This window comes from Poecile atricapillus, chromosome 5, assembly GCF_030490865.1.
Source record: "Poecile atricapillus isolate bPoeAtr1 chromosome 5, bPoeAtr1.hap1, whole genome shotgun sequence".
Taxonomy (NCBI): domain Eukaryota; kingdom Metazoa; phylum Chordata; class Aves; order Passeriformes; family Paridae; genus Poecile; species Poecile atricapillus.
This window is the reverse complement of record NC_081253.1, coordinates 24,878,352-24,895,075: the sequence shown is the minus strand read 5'-3', so window position 1 is coordinate 24,895,075 and position 16,724 is coordinate 24,878,352. Positions and strand designations below refer to the sequence as shown.

At 38.8% G+C, this 16,724-nt stretch overlaps 1 protein-coding gene across 1 annotated transcript; it reads right to left on the bottom strand.

Annotated features, from left to right (window-relative positions):
• Window positions 1-3,458: 3,458 nt before the first annotated feature.
• Window positions 3,459-16,155, bottom strand: LOC131579642 (inducible T-cell costimulator-like). The gene is made up of 6 exons (XM_058839892.1): window positions 16,058-16,155; window positions 10,335-10,373; window positions 8,045-8,383; window positions 6,481-6,590; window positions 5,792-5,882; window positions 3,459-5,259 (listed from the first exon to the last, which is right to left on the bottom strand). The coding sequence occupies exons 1-5, from the start codon at window positions 16,134-16,136 to the stop codon at window positions 5,793-5,795; spliced, it is 657 nt and encodes a 218-aa protein (XP_058695875.1). The 5' UTR covers window positions 16,137-16,155; the 3' UTR covers window positions 3,459-5,259; window position 5,792.
• Window positions 16,156-16,724: the final 569 nt, after the last annotated feature.

Sequence of the window (16,724 nt, the reverse complement as noted above, 5' to 3'; positions counted from 1 at the left end):
ATAATTGTGCCTAGTGGCAGGATTTTTCTTAAAACATACAGAGGCCTCTTTTCTCACTAAATAAAACGTATGTTTTCTTCATCTTGACTGAAAAGGATATTTCTCTTACTCAAATTGTCAGTGGAAATTATGAATCATGAGCCACTATTCAACATGGGTGGCTGTTTTCTTTAGTATGTGTGTATTTTCCAGTCAAGAGCATACTTTTTCCTTTTATCTTGAAACAGAAAGATTACCAACCCAGTTAGTAGGAAGAAAAAACAGGGCCTGATTCATCTGGGTTGGATTCCTGATGCAGATGAAGCTTCCTTTAGCTTTTGAAGCTGGTGCAGTAGGAAATGCTTTATTCCACTTTGCCTTGACAGAGTGAAAAAGAAAGAAAGAAATGCGGAAAGATGCTCAGCAGTATCTCTTGCATTACTTTGATGTAGCTCCTTGGCCAGGCCAGACTGCTGCGGACCACTGAGGGGGCCTGTCTGGCTGACAGCACAGCCCTGTCAGGGGCTGAGCAGCTCCTTCACAGATGGAAAACTGGGAACAGTGTCCACATCAGAGCCTCATACAGATGAAGCCCCAAGCCAAGGATATTTTGCTGAATAAATATATTGTGCTTGCAAGAGATTCTTACTCACTGGCTGCATGATTTAATCATAAAAAACCACACAGCTTTTTGAATAAAAGCATGGCTCTTTTTAGAAGCAAAGTGCTTTTTGCTCTGGAAGTGTGCCTTAAAGATTGCTTATTGTAGCCTACAGAAGATCTGTAAGTCATAGAAGTTGCTGTCTGGCTAAGGTTTTGTCAATCAACTGGGTAGATGTCAGGTATTTTTCTGGAAGCTACCTGCCCCCACAGGCAGTGTTTGCCAACTTCTATTGCAAACGGGGCTGTGTCATGGTCATGAGATATTGCAGCTCCCCAAATAGTAAATCCTTTATCTTAGTTTTTCTTCCTTACACTCCTGAAACCCATGCATCCCTCTAACATAGCCATGACAATGCCTTTAACTTCTCTTTCATGACCACAGTATAAGCAAGCAGGGCCTTCTGCTTCCCCTGAGTTCCCCCTTTCTACACAAGTGAGCCTTTGTAAAGTCCTGCTGCTGTCAGCCAATGTCCTGGAGCACTACCCTGCTGCAGGAAGGAAGTCCTGGTTGGGTTTCTGAAGCACAGGAATTGAGAAGAGCCAGGGCATGGAATGAAGTAGATTTCCATGGAGCTGTGGCTGTGACTGAACAGCAGAGACACATCCTGGAGGAGGGACAGAAATGCAAGCATTGGTCTGGCTTTCAGGAATGTAGGTAGCAAGAGTTTTGACTGAATAGACAAAAACAAATACCTTGCATTTTGTGGAGGAAGGTAACCAGCTAAAGGACTGAGAATACCAGTTTTGAACTTCTTCCTCTACTATTTGGCCTCAGGAGCTTGAAAAGCCTCTCATACTCGATAGATTATGGAGCAATCCATATTCAAGCCACCCTTGGAAGGCAATATGCTCCCTCCTGCTCTCATCAGCTGGAGCTAATGTAATTTCCACTTTTCTCAGTGTTTCAGGGATTTTTCCAGAAGAACCTTAGAGCAGCAAATGAGCCTTCCCTCATCAGGTGGAAAGGGAATTCCCCCTTGCAAGTCTTTGCATGATCCAGATGTCAAATCCTGGCCTCAGTTTTGAGAGATGGCAATACAATATGTAAGCTGCAGCAAAACTTGCTGCTGCAGTGCATTGAGACAGGGGATGAAATATCATTGGTGATGGATTTGCCAACAGTGTACTAAAAACTGGGAGGAGAGTTGCAGGATTTAATATGTGGAGCATGTTCGATATTTCAAAGTTGTTAATGTTTGCAGTTTTAAAAAATTATTATGCTTGATGTGTGCAGCAGCTAAATCTTTCTTGTTGATAATCAGAGATGATTTATCTCTTTGTAAAAATTGATCTCAAGCCATACAAGATCTTATTACTCCCAAGAGGAATTAAATAGCTCAGGCATACTCATTTAGATGAATTTCACCCCCTGACCTCTTATTCATATCTCCAGTTCATACCTGTCCAGTTCATTTTGCCAGAAAAGCTGTTTAATCCTTCCTATTTCATCCTCTTCTCCAAGGAACCCTACTCACTGAATTGAACTCCTAATCACAGAACATAAATACAAACTTTCTTCTCTCAAGGAAATGGGAGATTTTTATCTCAGTGGTTAGACTGCTGTAACCATGATGGAATGGACAACTTAAGAGTATATGGAGTGTCTCATTGCAGTTAAAAAACAAAGGCAGAGACTTAAATCCACCTCTCCAGTAAATCTGTTACAGGCAGAAGTCCCTACTGACCACATGGATTTATTTTTAACTAAATATTTTCAAATACCTGTATTTTATTTTTTTTTCTGTATTTTTCTGCATGGCAACTTACAGATAGAAATATATAGGGAACTTTCCATATTATAAAGCATTTTATGAATAATGGTGTGTGATATCTTCAGTACCAATCCTCATTTTGATTCATTTGTTCACTTTACTCAAGTTTGGGAGCCTCTTTTCCCCAGCCTTAAATAAACTTCTTAAGGCCTGTAAGAAATATGATAGAATTTAGAACTCTGTGAACTCTGAAGTCAATGAAATACCTGTACTAAGGGAAAATGGTCCTCTTCATGTCATTTTTTTCCCTATCCTATATATTAGATATGAAATTGTGGTTTTAAAGCTAATCATTAAACTCCAAGAGAATTCATACTTGGGTTCATAATTCAGCTTGGGAAGATCAACTTGCAAAACTCATATCAAGCTTTGCATTTCAAACCATCTCAAGATATGCAGATATTCAAACTATTATATATTTATCATTTATCCTTCCTCCAGGAATAGTCTTTTCCCAAAACTGGGAGTTTCCAAAGAGAGATTTTTCTTTTTTAAATGATGACCTGTTAGAATATCACGCTTTTTGTTTAGTCTTACTGACTGTTATTTTTTATTGTCTTTTATTTTAATCCTTTCTTGTCACACAGTCTCTATAGACTCAGTTCATGTTATTTTTACATTGTTTTCTCCTTTTTTTTTTTTTCTCATTCTGTTGTCTTTTATCTTCTACCAGTTCCTTTTGATTTGGAGGTATTGGAAAATGGCAGAAAGAAATTGAAAAATGCTGCATAACAGATTAAAGGAAAGGAAGAATATATGGAACAATATGAAAAAAATGTTTCTCATGAAAATAATAGGAAATAAACACATGCAAAAGGTGTCATTACCTCACTGCCTAGAAACAGATCCAAATTTTTGGTTTTCACTTTTTTTAGTATTTTTTTTTTCTAAGTCCTTTTCCTGTTTCCCACTAAAATGCTGTACAGGGATAAATTGCCCTGCACGCTCTCCCCATTGTGCTGTGGATTTTACTGACATTAATTCTTTCACATGACATGGATGCATGCATGAACATTCTTATGGACACATATGGCATAAAAAAAAGTGTTTTATTAAGAATAAAAATACCTTTTTCCAAAATGAAAGGAGTAATAGAACCTGAAACTTCCACAAACTTTGTTATAATGAATATAAATCATTTATCTCTCTAGTGCAGGATGTATGTATTTGAAAATGCTTTATTCAGACTTCCATCCTTTGTTGTTTATCCAGCAGCATCCCAAGGCAAACCTCAAGTTTTTCCTTCTTTCAGAAACTCTTTCTTTCTTGAATTTCCTTCTCAGTCTGGTGAAAGGTTCCAAGACTCTCCACTCTTACATAGGATCTTTTATCCAGTTCTTCTCAAAGGTAGTATACGTTAGCTCTTTTCACCAATAATTTTCAAACACAATAATTTCATCCATATATTTTTTAAACCATGAAATCAATGTATTTATGTATGTACAGAGGCAAGCTTAGTTTTCTGGGGAGGTCAAGTAATTTGTCAAAGAATGGTGGGAAAAAATGTAATGTAACCCAATACACCAGGGTCCTCCTCTCCATCTCTGCCTAGGAGCTGGTTAGCTGGTTATACAGCAGGGCTGTGTGATTGGCAGTCCCTGCCTCATTTGATGCTCTACTCATTTTCATTTGCTTAATGTCACAGTTAGCAGCTAGCACCTTCCCTCTGCAATGCTTCTGTGTTTCCAGGTGTTTGTTGAGGAAAGCCCTGTTCTTGATGTACCAGTTTATTTCCTCCTTGTCCCCATTTGCCCTATCAAATTTGAAACCAGCCTTCTGTTTGCCAGACAAGTAGGCTGTGTATCTCTCTCAGCAGTATCCTCTGACCAATATTTGGGGTTTTCTACTGTATTACAGGGAGGTTCAGAATCAATGTAGCGCTCTGGTTCCAGCAGCCCAAAGGTGTCTGGCAAGAAACGCAGGCTGGATTCACAGCTGGTCATTAATGGTCAGAGTTTTGATGGATTTCACATGGAGCATGAAGGATTGATAATTTCATTGTACTGAAGGCTCTGAGCAATTTGAGGCAGGACAAGTAACCCCTGAACCCCCTGGGGAAGTTGTAAAGGTTTCATGTCAAACCACAGGAGGAAGATTGCAATGCAGAGTCCATGAATATACTGGCCACAGGGACTGTGTTGTGTTTGTGCTGCAAGATACGAATAGGAGAGATACTGCCTCCGACTTTAGGGACAGAACTTGTAAGATTTGAACTCACCTAAGGAGCAATTGCAGTCTTACAATATATATATATATATATATATATGTTCATCTATTAGTAAAAGTATTCAGAATTTAGTTAAATAAGGGGAGCCCCAAGGTGTGAATGGCAAAGTTGTATTGATAGCACAAATACGAAAAATGCAGATGTGCATAACTGAGGCAATGTGTCACAGTGAAATCCCTGCTGTACTCCCTCAAGTTTTGTTCCCCTGCTAAACTAACCCTATCAAAAGGGCATGTGTGGTACCACGAGGCTTGGCTTTGGAGGTAGTCTTTTTTTTTTGTCTCCAGTGGAAAGTTTGTCATAAAGGAGACTAGAAAATAAAATTTCTCTCTGTAGCTGCACTACAGGAATCTTACATTTTCTTCAACTGAAAGCTGACATCTTTAACACATTATTATCATTTCCTGTCCCAATCAGTGGATCAGTCAGGGTGTCAGTTCACAAACAAGGCCAGAGAAAAACACAGTTCAGAACAGTGGGTGTCACATGACTGAGCACAGGGCCATCATGAGAGCTCAGGTAGGTTGGGAAAGGTGGGGAAATGCTGACTTTCCATTGTCCAAGTTCAAGTAGCTGGAAAACTGCTTCCAAAATTTCCATGCCACACGCAACTTATACCTAGAATAGAAATGGAGAATCAGTTATGTACAGCACCCATATGTTGGAATAAGTTCAAATTCTGCTTCTGTTCTGTATCCAAAACTACTTCTGTAGTAGCTTCTGTAGGGCTTAAGTAGTAAGGAAGTTCCTCATTCTCTGCAGAATATTTGCCCTTAGCCAGTAACACTCATAAATCTAGTAAATCACTTCACCACAGAGATTTTGGGTACTATGCATCATCTCAGGAGTCTGAACTGAACAGTTTAGCGTCTCTTTCTCATGCGTAAGATCGTTACTTTGCACAGACATGAAGCAGTGGCATTTCTAGGAACCACTCCACTGTTATGATTCAAAAGGTTTCCAGAGATTTTGGTTTTACTTTTGTCTTCCTGCATCGTGGCAGCATGAATTCTGTGAACAAGCTATTGTAACAATCCTGCCCAGTCACCCATCCACCCAGAATCACTGGCAGATGCAGCAAGCAGTTCTTCCCTCCCAGAGAAAGCCTTGCAACAGACACAAGCAGAGGTACAACTGGGCTTAACACAACCTCAGATTCTTGGTTTTTTAGCTGCGTTCACTGCTGCCATGGGCATGTATTCACTGTTGTACTCATGGGAGTTGGATTCACACTTCTGATTCTGCCAACAGAGAGAAAATGCCGTGAATTTAATTTGTGGTCACTTACCTTTGCCGCTCCTGCCTTTGTTTGTTAAGTAGGGCAGTTACTCTGTTTTCAGTGGGAACATTACGGTCAGAATAGACATGTCAAACTCACACAGAAAACTTAGGATAAAACAAAATTAAAATTAAAAACACACATTACCCAAAAGAATAGCTAATGTCCTTGGTCTTCTTTCCTGAGTCAAATTTAAGTGGTTTTGCAGCAGAGCATGCTGGAATTGCTCCACTGATAATTGTTTCCCATTCTTAAAGAAAACAATCAGGCAAACTGCTTACCAAAGTAATTTTGCTGACCTGTGCAGCATTTGTCCTCTTTCCTTTGGTTCCAAGCCTTTAAATCAATAAACAATTCTGTCTTAGAAAAATTTAATCTGAGCCATTGTCATCAATGACTTGAATTCCAGTGGTAAATTAACAACTCAATCTTTTTGTCAAAAAACACAGCACATGCTGAGTGAGTATTTGCCTGTCCCACTCTCTAAATCTCATTAAATCAAGATCCCTATCCATGACCTTTGGAAGAAGGGTTCTGTATAATCTCATGTATTTGCTTACCTTGTTCCTTAAGCAACAGGCTGCAACACAGCAGACACAGGAAATGGCAAAAATGATCAGACTGATAATTATGCATGACATGAGTCCAAGTGAAAAGCAGTCCTCCTTATCTGAAGATGAGGAGGAAAAAAAAAAAAGTCATTACTGATAGTTTTCAATTTTGCCTTCCACAGATAACTTCAATTTTTTTCCCCCTTCATATTAATAAACTAACAAAAGTGAACACTGAAGAAGGATTTTGCTGAGGTGAATTGCCACCCTGGAAAAGTGTATTCAGTAGGAAGCAGAAAATGACATTTTTTCCAGAAAGAGATGGGAACTGTTGGTACACAGTGCTGAAAGTGTAGACTGAAAAGAAGCCAAGCCAGGCTTGAGAGCATGCTGAGAAAGAAAAGAAAAAAAAGAAAGCGCCCAACCTTCAACATGGTGTTTCAGATCTGAACAAGGTTTAAGATTATATGTAGGTACCACAGGTGATTAAAGGGCAGACTGGTCAAAAGAAGGGTAGACTTTGGCAGTCATGTTTGGATAGGAAGGCAAGCTGAGGTGCTCAAGATTACTCTTGCCCAGATCTGGGAGAAAATATGACAGGGTATGAAACATTTAGAAAAAGCTCTGAGCATCTAGCTATCCATACAAGTGGAAGTGGACACTGCATACAAAACCAAATGTCACAGCTTGATTCTGAGGAGCTTTTTAAATGCAGAGAGGATTGAGACACAACTTGACTCAAACACATAATTGCTGTAGCATTTTAGCTTCTATCTTTGTTTATTCCTGGTGCTGGGAGAGAGGAAAAGAAAGCAAGGGAAGGACAACAGGCAGTACCATGTTGCAGCTGACCTGTATGCAGAAGCAAGAACTGGTGTGAGCAAAACCACCATAAACTCTTTCAGTTTAGTATACTAAAGAGATACCGAATGAAAGCCAGGTCAAAATTAAAGCCTGGGCAGTTAATCTTCTGGAGTTAGTCCAAGCCCTTCTCAGTAAACTGCCAAAAATTCTCAACAGCTGTGGATCTCTTCTGCTCTAAGAAGGCCCTAAAGCTGAAGTCTGTTTCACAGAGGCAAACACCACCTTCTTCACATCTCTATGGCATCCAAGAGTTCCATATACCACTACTAGTATGGGTATTTAACAATCAATTTTCTTTAATTCTAGGCTTTTGAAGATAGCTCTCAGAATTACTTTTTTTCCCACTGGCTAGACCTAATCTTAACATTTATACTCAGCAACTTTAAAAATGGACAAGAGAAACTGCTGTTGTAGGAAAAGGAGAGACCATATTACTCTAGAAGCTGTAGTCAAGCTAACCTGGGTTCCACCACCACTACGCAAAGCTCAGCACGGCCTACAAAACCTGCCCAAGAAGATGAATAAATATGGAGAGGACATGCTGAGCAGTGTGCCAACACATCTCTGCTGTTACCAGCCCCCTGCTAAGTAGTTCTAAGCTGCCTGGTAATTTGTGCAAGCTCTAGTCACATTTTTCGCTGCAGCATAGCTATGCCCAATGTCTACTTATCAGTAAATTGAAGTGAGGCTAGAAAAGAACTAAACTTACCTTGGATGTACAAATAGGTTTCTTTCAGACAGCAATCTATGTAAGGAGGGGGTAAGAATATCTCCAGACAGTAGGTATAAAAGTCATTATGTTTTCTTTCAAGATTTTTAAGAATGAAAGTGGTGCTGCTACTTGAATTCTGTGTCTGACAGTAGGTGACATTACTCTTGGGGATAACACTCTCCTTGCTCAAATGGAGTGCACAGATTTCCTTCTTCTCACGCCCTTTGAAGAGGGTCATGCTGAACTCACTCACATTTTTGGGGTTGGGGAATGTGAATTTGAAGTTTCCATTTTCAAATTCCACCATCGCCTGGGCATCAGAGAGGTGGGGCTGATCTGAAGACATGAAAACAATAAGCATAGTCACATACGTAGCAGTGAAAAGAATCTTAAAGTGCTAAGAACCTCATTTAAACAAAACAAATAAACCATGTGATTGTAATCTGAGGCATGTAGGTAGCCAGAATGGTTTGGCTGTGAAAAGCAGCCCTCACAATGAGATACCATTGCATTATTCTGGTTGTGCCAAACATTACTGATAAAATAAATGAGACCTGGCCTGTTATCTGCTCTAAGGCTGTAGAGATTACTGTTAGCATTAGATCAGTGACCTTGAAAATATTACTTGTTACTAAGGCTACTAAATGGTGAAGTTACTAATATTAATTACAATATCAATTGCTAGATATTGTTTAAAGGCCCCCTGAACCAAACACTGTATAGACATATAATCCCTGCCTCAGTGTCAGATTGTCCTATTCATAAATAAAACAAGTGAGACAAAGGTGATACTTATGACAATTTTCTCTGGTTTATGGTTTGTAATATGCACCCAACTGAACATGCAATTATAAAATAATTTAGATTAGAAAAGATCATTAAGATCATCATGTATAAGCATTGGTCCAGCATTGCCAAGTCCACCACTAAACCATGTCCCTCGGTGCCACACCAACGTGTCTTTTAAATCCCTCCAGGGCTGATGACTCTACCACTTCTCTGGGCAGCCTGTTCCAATGCTTGACTGCTCTTTCAGTGAAGACATTTTTCTTAATATCCAGTCTAAATCTCTACTCATGCAAATTGAGGCCATTTCCTCTTGTCTTGTCACTTGTTACTTAGGAGAAGAGACTGAACTCTACCTTGCTGCAGCCTCCTTTCAGGCAGGTATAGAAAATGGCAAGTTCTCCCCTGAGCCTCCTTTTTTCAGGTTTTTTTCACCCCCAGCTCCCTCAGCCACTCCTTTCATCAGCTCTGTTGCCTCCTCTGGACCCCCTTGGACACTCCAATGTCTTTCATGTTGTGAGGGGCCCAAAACTAGACACAGGATTCGAGGTGTAGCCTCACCACCGCCAAGTACAGGGTGACGGTCATTGCCCTGATCTTCCTGGCCACACAGTAATCGATACAGGCCAGGATGCCACTGGCTTTCTTGGCCACCTGGACACACACACTGGTCTGTGTTCAGCCAGCTGCTGACCAGCACCGTCAGGACCTTTACCAGGCAGCTTTCCAGACACGCCTCCCCCAGCTTGTAGGACTGCCTGGGTTTTTGTGAGCCAAGTGCAGGACTTGGCACTTGGACTTGTTGAACCTCATACAATTGATCTCAACCCATTGATCCAGTCTCTCCAGAACCTTCCTATACTCCCACCTGATACTTCCACCTAACTTGCTGTTGTCTGCAAATTTATTGAAGGTGCAAGTGGGGAACTGCACTTGTAAGCAGCCACCAGCTGGATGTAACTGTATTCACCATCACTCTCTGGGCCAGGCCACCCAGTTAGTTTGATGATGTCGCTGAAAATTTAAAATGCCAAGCTCCTACGTGACTGCCTTAACCACAGGACTTCATTTATCTTTGTGGGATAGATAGCGATTTGAGACACGATATAGTTTCAACCTAATTACATAGATGGTTATAGCACCATTATTGCTCAGAAAATGGAAGGTGTGGAGGACAAATGTTACTGTGTGCATGCACCCACATGCAATCCAGAAATCACATTTGTCCCTCCCAAAATCTCTACGAAAAGCTTTCAGATGTTGTGTGACTCTCATTTTGCAAACTTCTTGGAGAAGCAAAGAAAATGAACTCACTGAAGACGTCCTGCTGTCTCACAGTTTGGCTTTGTAAAGGCAGCAACCAATTGCACAGAAAACTCCCTCAGACAAAAATATGTTAAAATGTGCAGTAAAAAATGGTAATTTTTTTCTTTAAGGGCAGTATTTTCTGATGTATAAAGGCATCTAAAACAAAAAAACAAATTAAGCAAATGCATCTTACCTAAATTTTTGCATGCACATGATGAGTAGCTGTCAATTCCTGAAAAATACAAAATTGTTTTCTGTTTAAAATTCAAGAAGAGTGACACAGGAACAGGGGGTTAACTATGCAGTGTTAAGATGCTGAAGCTATTTTATAATTTGTATCATCCTATCTGATCCTTTCTGTGCTACGCTTTAAAGTCATATGATATGATAAAATAATGAAATATAAATATCAAAGTAGAAAGAAAATGCCCAAGGCAGAATTTATATTGATCATATATATAATGTTCACAAATTCTTAAAACACCTTTGCAAAGTAATGCGTGTGCTTCAGAAATATAACTGACATGAAAGTAACTCTTTCACCAAGATACTGAGGGAATCTGCCTGAAATAAAAAAGCATATTTCTGATTTCTCATGAATCCTGATTTTGCAATGAGCCAGCATTATATTTTTCCCAGTCCAAAGTACTCATTTCCATCAATGTTTGTTCTGCTTTCCCCACTGCTTGAAATAACCCTGAAACATCTTTCACAATTATATGGATGATGTTCCAATATATACATCAAGAAAACATTCAAGCAAAGCATATGGTTTTGTTCCTTTTCCAATAGCAAATTTTTCTTTTATTGTTCATAGGTGATCTTCATTACAGAACACAGACACACTTTTAATAATTGTTCTGCTTTTGTTTTTTAAACCACTCCCTTTATCACCATACACTATGGCAACACTTTGGAACAGCTTGTATGTTAGTACTGGCATCATAGCACAGTCTGATAGCATTTCATTTGGAATTTTTCTTTTTGCAATGCCCTAAAATTAAATGTTCAGATAGGTAAACAGATAAACAGAAAAATATTCTATCTGTTGTTCCTGTTTTCTGGTAGCCTGAGTAAGTTCTTCAGATGCTGCTTAGAATGAAATATATCTACATTAGGATTTTATGATGCTAAGGAAATACAGGGCAAATACTTTAAGACTTTGAAGCACTATCCTATTCTTGTTAGAGCTACATGGTAGTCTGGATACATCCACACACAGTAGATGCCCTGCGCCTCTGTGACTGCAGAGTATAAATAATATTTTTTTTCCCAAGGCACTTGTTACTTTTGACATCTGGCCTGTAAATGCACAGGAGTATAGGATCATTCTCTTTTGGATGCCTTTGTAGGATCTCAACTCTTTCAATCTTTCAGTGTTCATGCTTTTTTCCTTTTTTGAATTTTTGCTCCCCAGTTACAGCCATTGTCAGGGCATTGAAATGAATGATACTTATTTAAGATACATTTTGTGTGACACAGAAGCTAATGGACTTCTGGAAGACACTTTGTGATGCTCAGTTAGAGAGCAATAGAAAGTATTATACCTTCTTGACTGATTTACCATTTCCCTAGTTATCAAATTCTTCCTGGTTTACTGTGCACAGTCAGCACCCTTATCTAATTCAGTGACAGTTCTAATATCTGTACTTCTCTCAGGACTATTACTTAAATGTATGATAACAGACAAGGTATTTAGCATCTTGTACCACTGGTGTGAAGATAAGGCAGAGAAAACACACAGCTTGCCAAGCCACAATTAAATAGAGCTCTAGAACCACCGAAGGCACAGACAGAAAGTGCAAGCCCTTAAAATATTATACTGTCCGAAAAGATGAATGAAAAGGTCAAATAAAGAAATAATTCTTGATAATTTATATGTTGCATGATGAAAGGAAACAGTTGCTATGAGACCAGCATTTGAGATAAAGGTCATTTAAAATGCTCTGTAGTTTGACATCCTGTAGTTTGCTAACACATACCTTTAAAATTAGGCCACACACCCAACAAATTATTTAGGGAAGGGAAGAAAAAAAACAAATGTAGAACAGAAGCTAGGGAGCATGATGAATGCATAAACTTATCTGATACTTTTGAGAAGCATCTACCTGGAGCTGAAACCTCTACATTTGTCACTGGTAATCTGAGAGGAAAGGCAGATGCTGACTCTGTCAGGGCAGCCACAGGGCCAAGTGGTGCCATATTCCTTCTATGTCCCAGAGGAGCATGGGACAAGCATAGTCTGAGCACTAAAGGAACAACTTCAGATTTGTTTTCTCTGTTTGTCTCTGAGAATAGTTCAATTTCACTGTTAGCTAATGAAATTGCCCTTTCATACCATGTGGGTTAATGTGTTTGTCAGAGATCATGGTTTTAATCCTTATTTTTAATGGAAAAGGGCAGAGAGAGGTCATTAAGCACTTAGTTCATGTGACCTTGTGGCAAACTGAAAGATCGTTTTGTATTCTCTCCAACCCAGAAGCCTAAAATGTCTGTTTTCAAGGAAGACTCAGTAATATATTTTTCTGAATGAGCATTTTGGTAAATGTGATGCAATTAGTAATTCCGCTGAAACAAGTGCCCATATAGAAGAGTTGCTTAGCATGGGATAGAGGTGGCACATTTTAGAATTAAATTAACAGTGCTTGAGATTAAAACACAAAATTGCCAACACGGATTGACCACAATGGGTGAGAACTGATATAAATTTCCTCATATAAAACTCACTAGCTATTCTGCATCAGCTCCTAATGTGAATGCACTTGCTGGATACTAAAAAGTTATTCATTGCCCTTGCTGATCTTCTGTGCCCATTTGTACCCATTCATTCCTAGGTAATCATATGGACCTGTATGTTAATGGTCAGACACATTTGGGATGTTTCTTGCCAAGCTCCAGACAGAATGAATGCACATTTAGTGGGATGTGAGATAAGAAACTGGGGTTTAAAAATCCAATAGTATTGAAAGATTCACTGACTAATTCTCCCTAATCTACCTCAAATATGTGAATAAAAGTCTACATTGTAGTATTGCTGAAATGGAAGAGAAGAATTTCACTGGTTCAGCAATAAAAATGCTTAGATATGGCTGTTAGATTCCTTTTTGTTATTTTTCATAAAAGAGATAATTCAATTGCATATTTTGCAATGTTCAATTGCAAAATGATATTCAATTACAATTTGGTTTGAGACACGAGGAAACAAATCTAGTTTGTTTCCTAGCAGTGTCACAATGTGGAGTTGCGAGGAGTTGTTTCTGGCTCACCTGATGTGAAGCAGAGTACCAAGACAAATATTGTGGTTTAGATATAAATCTAAGAGATTACCATGTGTATGAAAGTTACATCTTGTTATGTTAAATTCTGAAGGAGAGCGTGTGTGTACATTTGTGTATAACTGTATTTACGGTCATGTACTTTTCCATCTCAATTTTGTATTTAGTGCAGCAGGAAAGCCTTTTGGCAGAAGTTTGGGAATTTCTGTGGTAGTGTGCATGGATACTGAGGCCAATGGAAAGTGTGTTGTTTTCATATTAATGGGATTGCAATTTTGAGCTTTCTCATTGCTCTTTGACAGACCCAGCACTATTTGAAAACATCACCAATCCATCACGCATTTTGGTCCTAATAGAAGTTTAAAAACCACTTTCAATCACTTTTCAAGCTTAGTTTAGGGTAGAATAAGATACTGTTACTTTGTTCTCTTGCTGTTTGTATTTATCTTCCCCAGCTCTCAGAAAACTAAGCTGATAAAAAGAAGCATAATTTCACTTTTGTGTGTTTGCTTCTGAAGATGAGCAAGGAAATTGAAGACCCCACATTTAAAACAAACACATTTGTTTGTTAATACTAAATGCATAATGAAACTAAACACAGTTTTTAAGTTTCTATAGTTTCAAAGTTTCAAGGCACTCTGAAAGATGACACTGCCAATTTGGTGTCATTAGTCATAGGCCTAAAACTAACATGTTTCTATCTATCAAGAATCCAGGATTAAGTGAGGAAGGAGTGCTTGAGGGCAAAGGAGTAATGGCCAGATTTATTCTAGGAAGCCATCTTTAATCTGAATTATTTCTATAGTGTAATTCATGTTGAGAAATACTGAAATCTGTATAAAATATACCACAGAAAGAACAGCCAGTGTTGATAATATTTCAGAAGCCCTTCTAAGAAATTACCATGGTTTCCTCCTGTACTGACAACAGGAGATCTGTGGGTGAAGAGTGATAACACTTTGCAAATGTTGCTGTGTAAAAGCTTCTTAGCAAGGACCTCAAGTGCTATGGAATCCTACCTACAGCTCTCTACTCCAAAATCCCATTGCCTGTGTTTCTCTGCAGGCAACAGAGAGGCTCCCTGCTCTTATGAACAATTTCTTTGTCACAACTGGGTTGTCAAATCATAATACACACATATATACACATGTACATATATATATCACCTCCTGTGACCTATTTACATCCAGAGAGGTCACAAGTTATGCTGAGAACACTGTAAGACAAAAAACATGAGAGATACCATTTCTTCTTACACAGTCTCTTTGTCTTGTCATCTCCTTTCCCCAGTCCCCTGCCCAAATCCTATCCTCCATATTTGAAGGAAGGGAGAAAGAAGGGAGAAATGCTAGTTTCAGACAGGATATAACGATTTGCACCCTTAAAATTACAGTTTATTTCTTCACACAAGGAAGGGCTTTCTAGATAGCTTCAGTCATGCGTAAAAGCATGCTGGTCAGGTATTTGTTCTAAATTTGTTCTAAATTAGGTGAGAAATAACCAAGGTGAAAGAATTTTTTGTTAGTAGACTTCAGAACAACTTTCCAAGGAGAACTCCCTTTAGAGACACTAATTACAATTACTCTTTCTTGGAATCTTTTCATTCTATCTGAAAACTCAGCACACTATCCATATATTAGTTAGCCTTCAAAAATGTATCTGCATTACCTAAAGATCTGAAAACTAGGTTTGTTTTCTTTTTATGAAAGCTGAAGTTCTTCCTGAAACTTCAGGAATAATTAAATTCTATCCCTTTTCACTAGAATTTCAGGAACAAATATTTAATAGTCCTTCAATGACCATCAAAGGAGCATATTTAGATGGTGTTTCATAATTGTGCACACTAAATCTCAAACCTTTCTTATATGATGCATCATACCAAATCCTTGGACAGTATATGTATGGAAAAAAATACTCTTCTTAATCTGTTATTACTTGTAGTTCCGTGCTGACCCATTAATATGTGGGTTTCAGAGAGGTTACAGATAAAGCTGTGATATTTTACTTTGCACAGCTGGGATAAAACACTGAATCTTGTTAAATGCTATATCCATGTTTAAGGCTGGACTGAGACTGGTGCTGTCACTGTGCACCTTCTCAAACACAGCACAGGAATTCCATACTTCCTTTCAAGTCTGTGTTTCAAGCCTGCACCAAAATAGTCTCATTTTATGATTATATTATGATTATATTATGAGACAATCTCCATGTCACATACATTTTTCATTGTATAAAAATTCCCTTCCCAAACAAGAGCAGGTTTAATATTGACAACCTGGTTTCTCTTTATTATTCACCATCATGCTGCTATGAGATCTTATATCCATCAAGGGAAGCTGGCTGGAGCACTACAATCTAAACAGCTAAAGGATAACACTGAGCAGATGAGCTAAAGAACACAAAATATGAAAACTTGTACATTTCAGTTTCAGAGAAAACGTCCTATGCTGGCAGAAATTCTCTTCCCACCAGTGCCAGTGATACTAAAGTTGAGATCAGTCTTTTTGCAGCCGTTACCCTCCATTACCTTTATTCCTCCAGCCTTTTGCTATCATGCCTCGTTTACTGTCTCCCATCATTAGCTAAGTTATATTCTATAGAGACACCTACTGCAAGGAGAATAGTCCAAAATGTTACTCACCATACAGGGCTTCAAACTGAAAGCAGAGGACACAGAAAGTTACAGCAACTGCCTTCATGCCTGCCTGACACAGAGACATCAGCCTTCTGTCTACTGTGAGGATGGGGAAGCACACATGGGTAGAAAAGGAAGTGGTTTGTGGGCTCTGGGGAAAATTGTAAGATAATCAGAATGACTTTTTAATTTAACATTTGTCCCCTGACTATATTATAGCTATGTCAGCATTAGCTGTTGCACACACCTGGTTTAATGCTTTATTTTTTTTTCCTACCTAATGGTTTGCTGTCACAGTCAAGAGGATGAAAGACTTTCTGGCATTACTTTTAATGTTCACTTTGCGCAGACTGTTTCTGGTAAAGTCTATCACAATATAGGCTGCAGTCATCTACAGTAGATTTCTGCAGAAGGCCCATGGTGAGCAATCAGTATTACCTTACAGTACATGCACATTTGTATCTGGCAACCTGGTTTTCCCCCACTAATTTCAACTGGTTTTACATAACTAGTGGTCTTGCTCTATGTGTAAACCATTCATTAGTGGGATAGGAGTCTCTCGTGTGTCCTGGTCCTGAAATTCATGGGAAGAACATGGCTAAATTTCAAAAAGATTTCTTCAGCTCGGTGACTTCTAAACAGTTCATCCCAGTGTGACTTCCGTCCTGGAGAT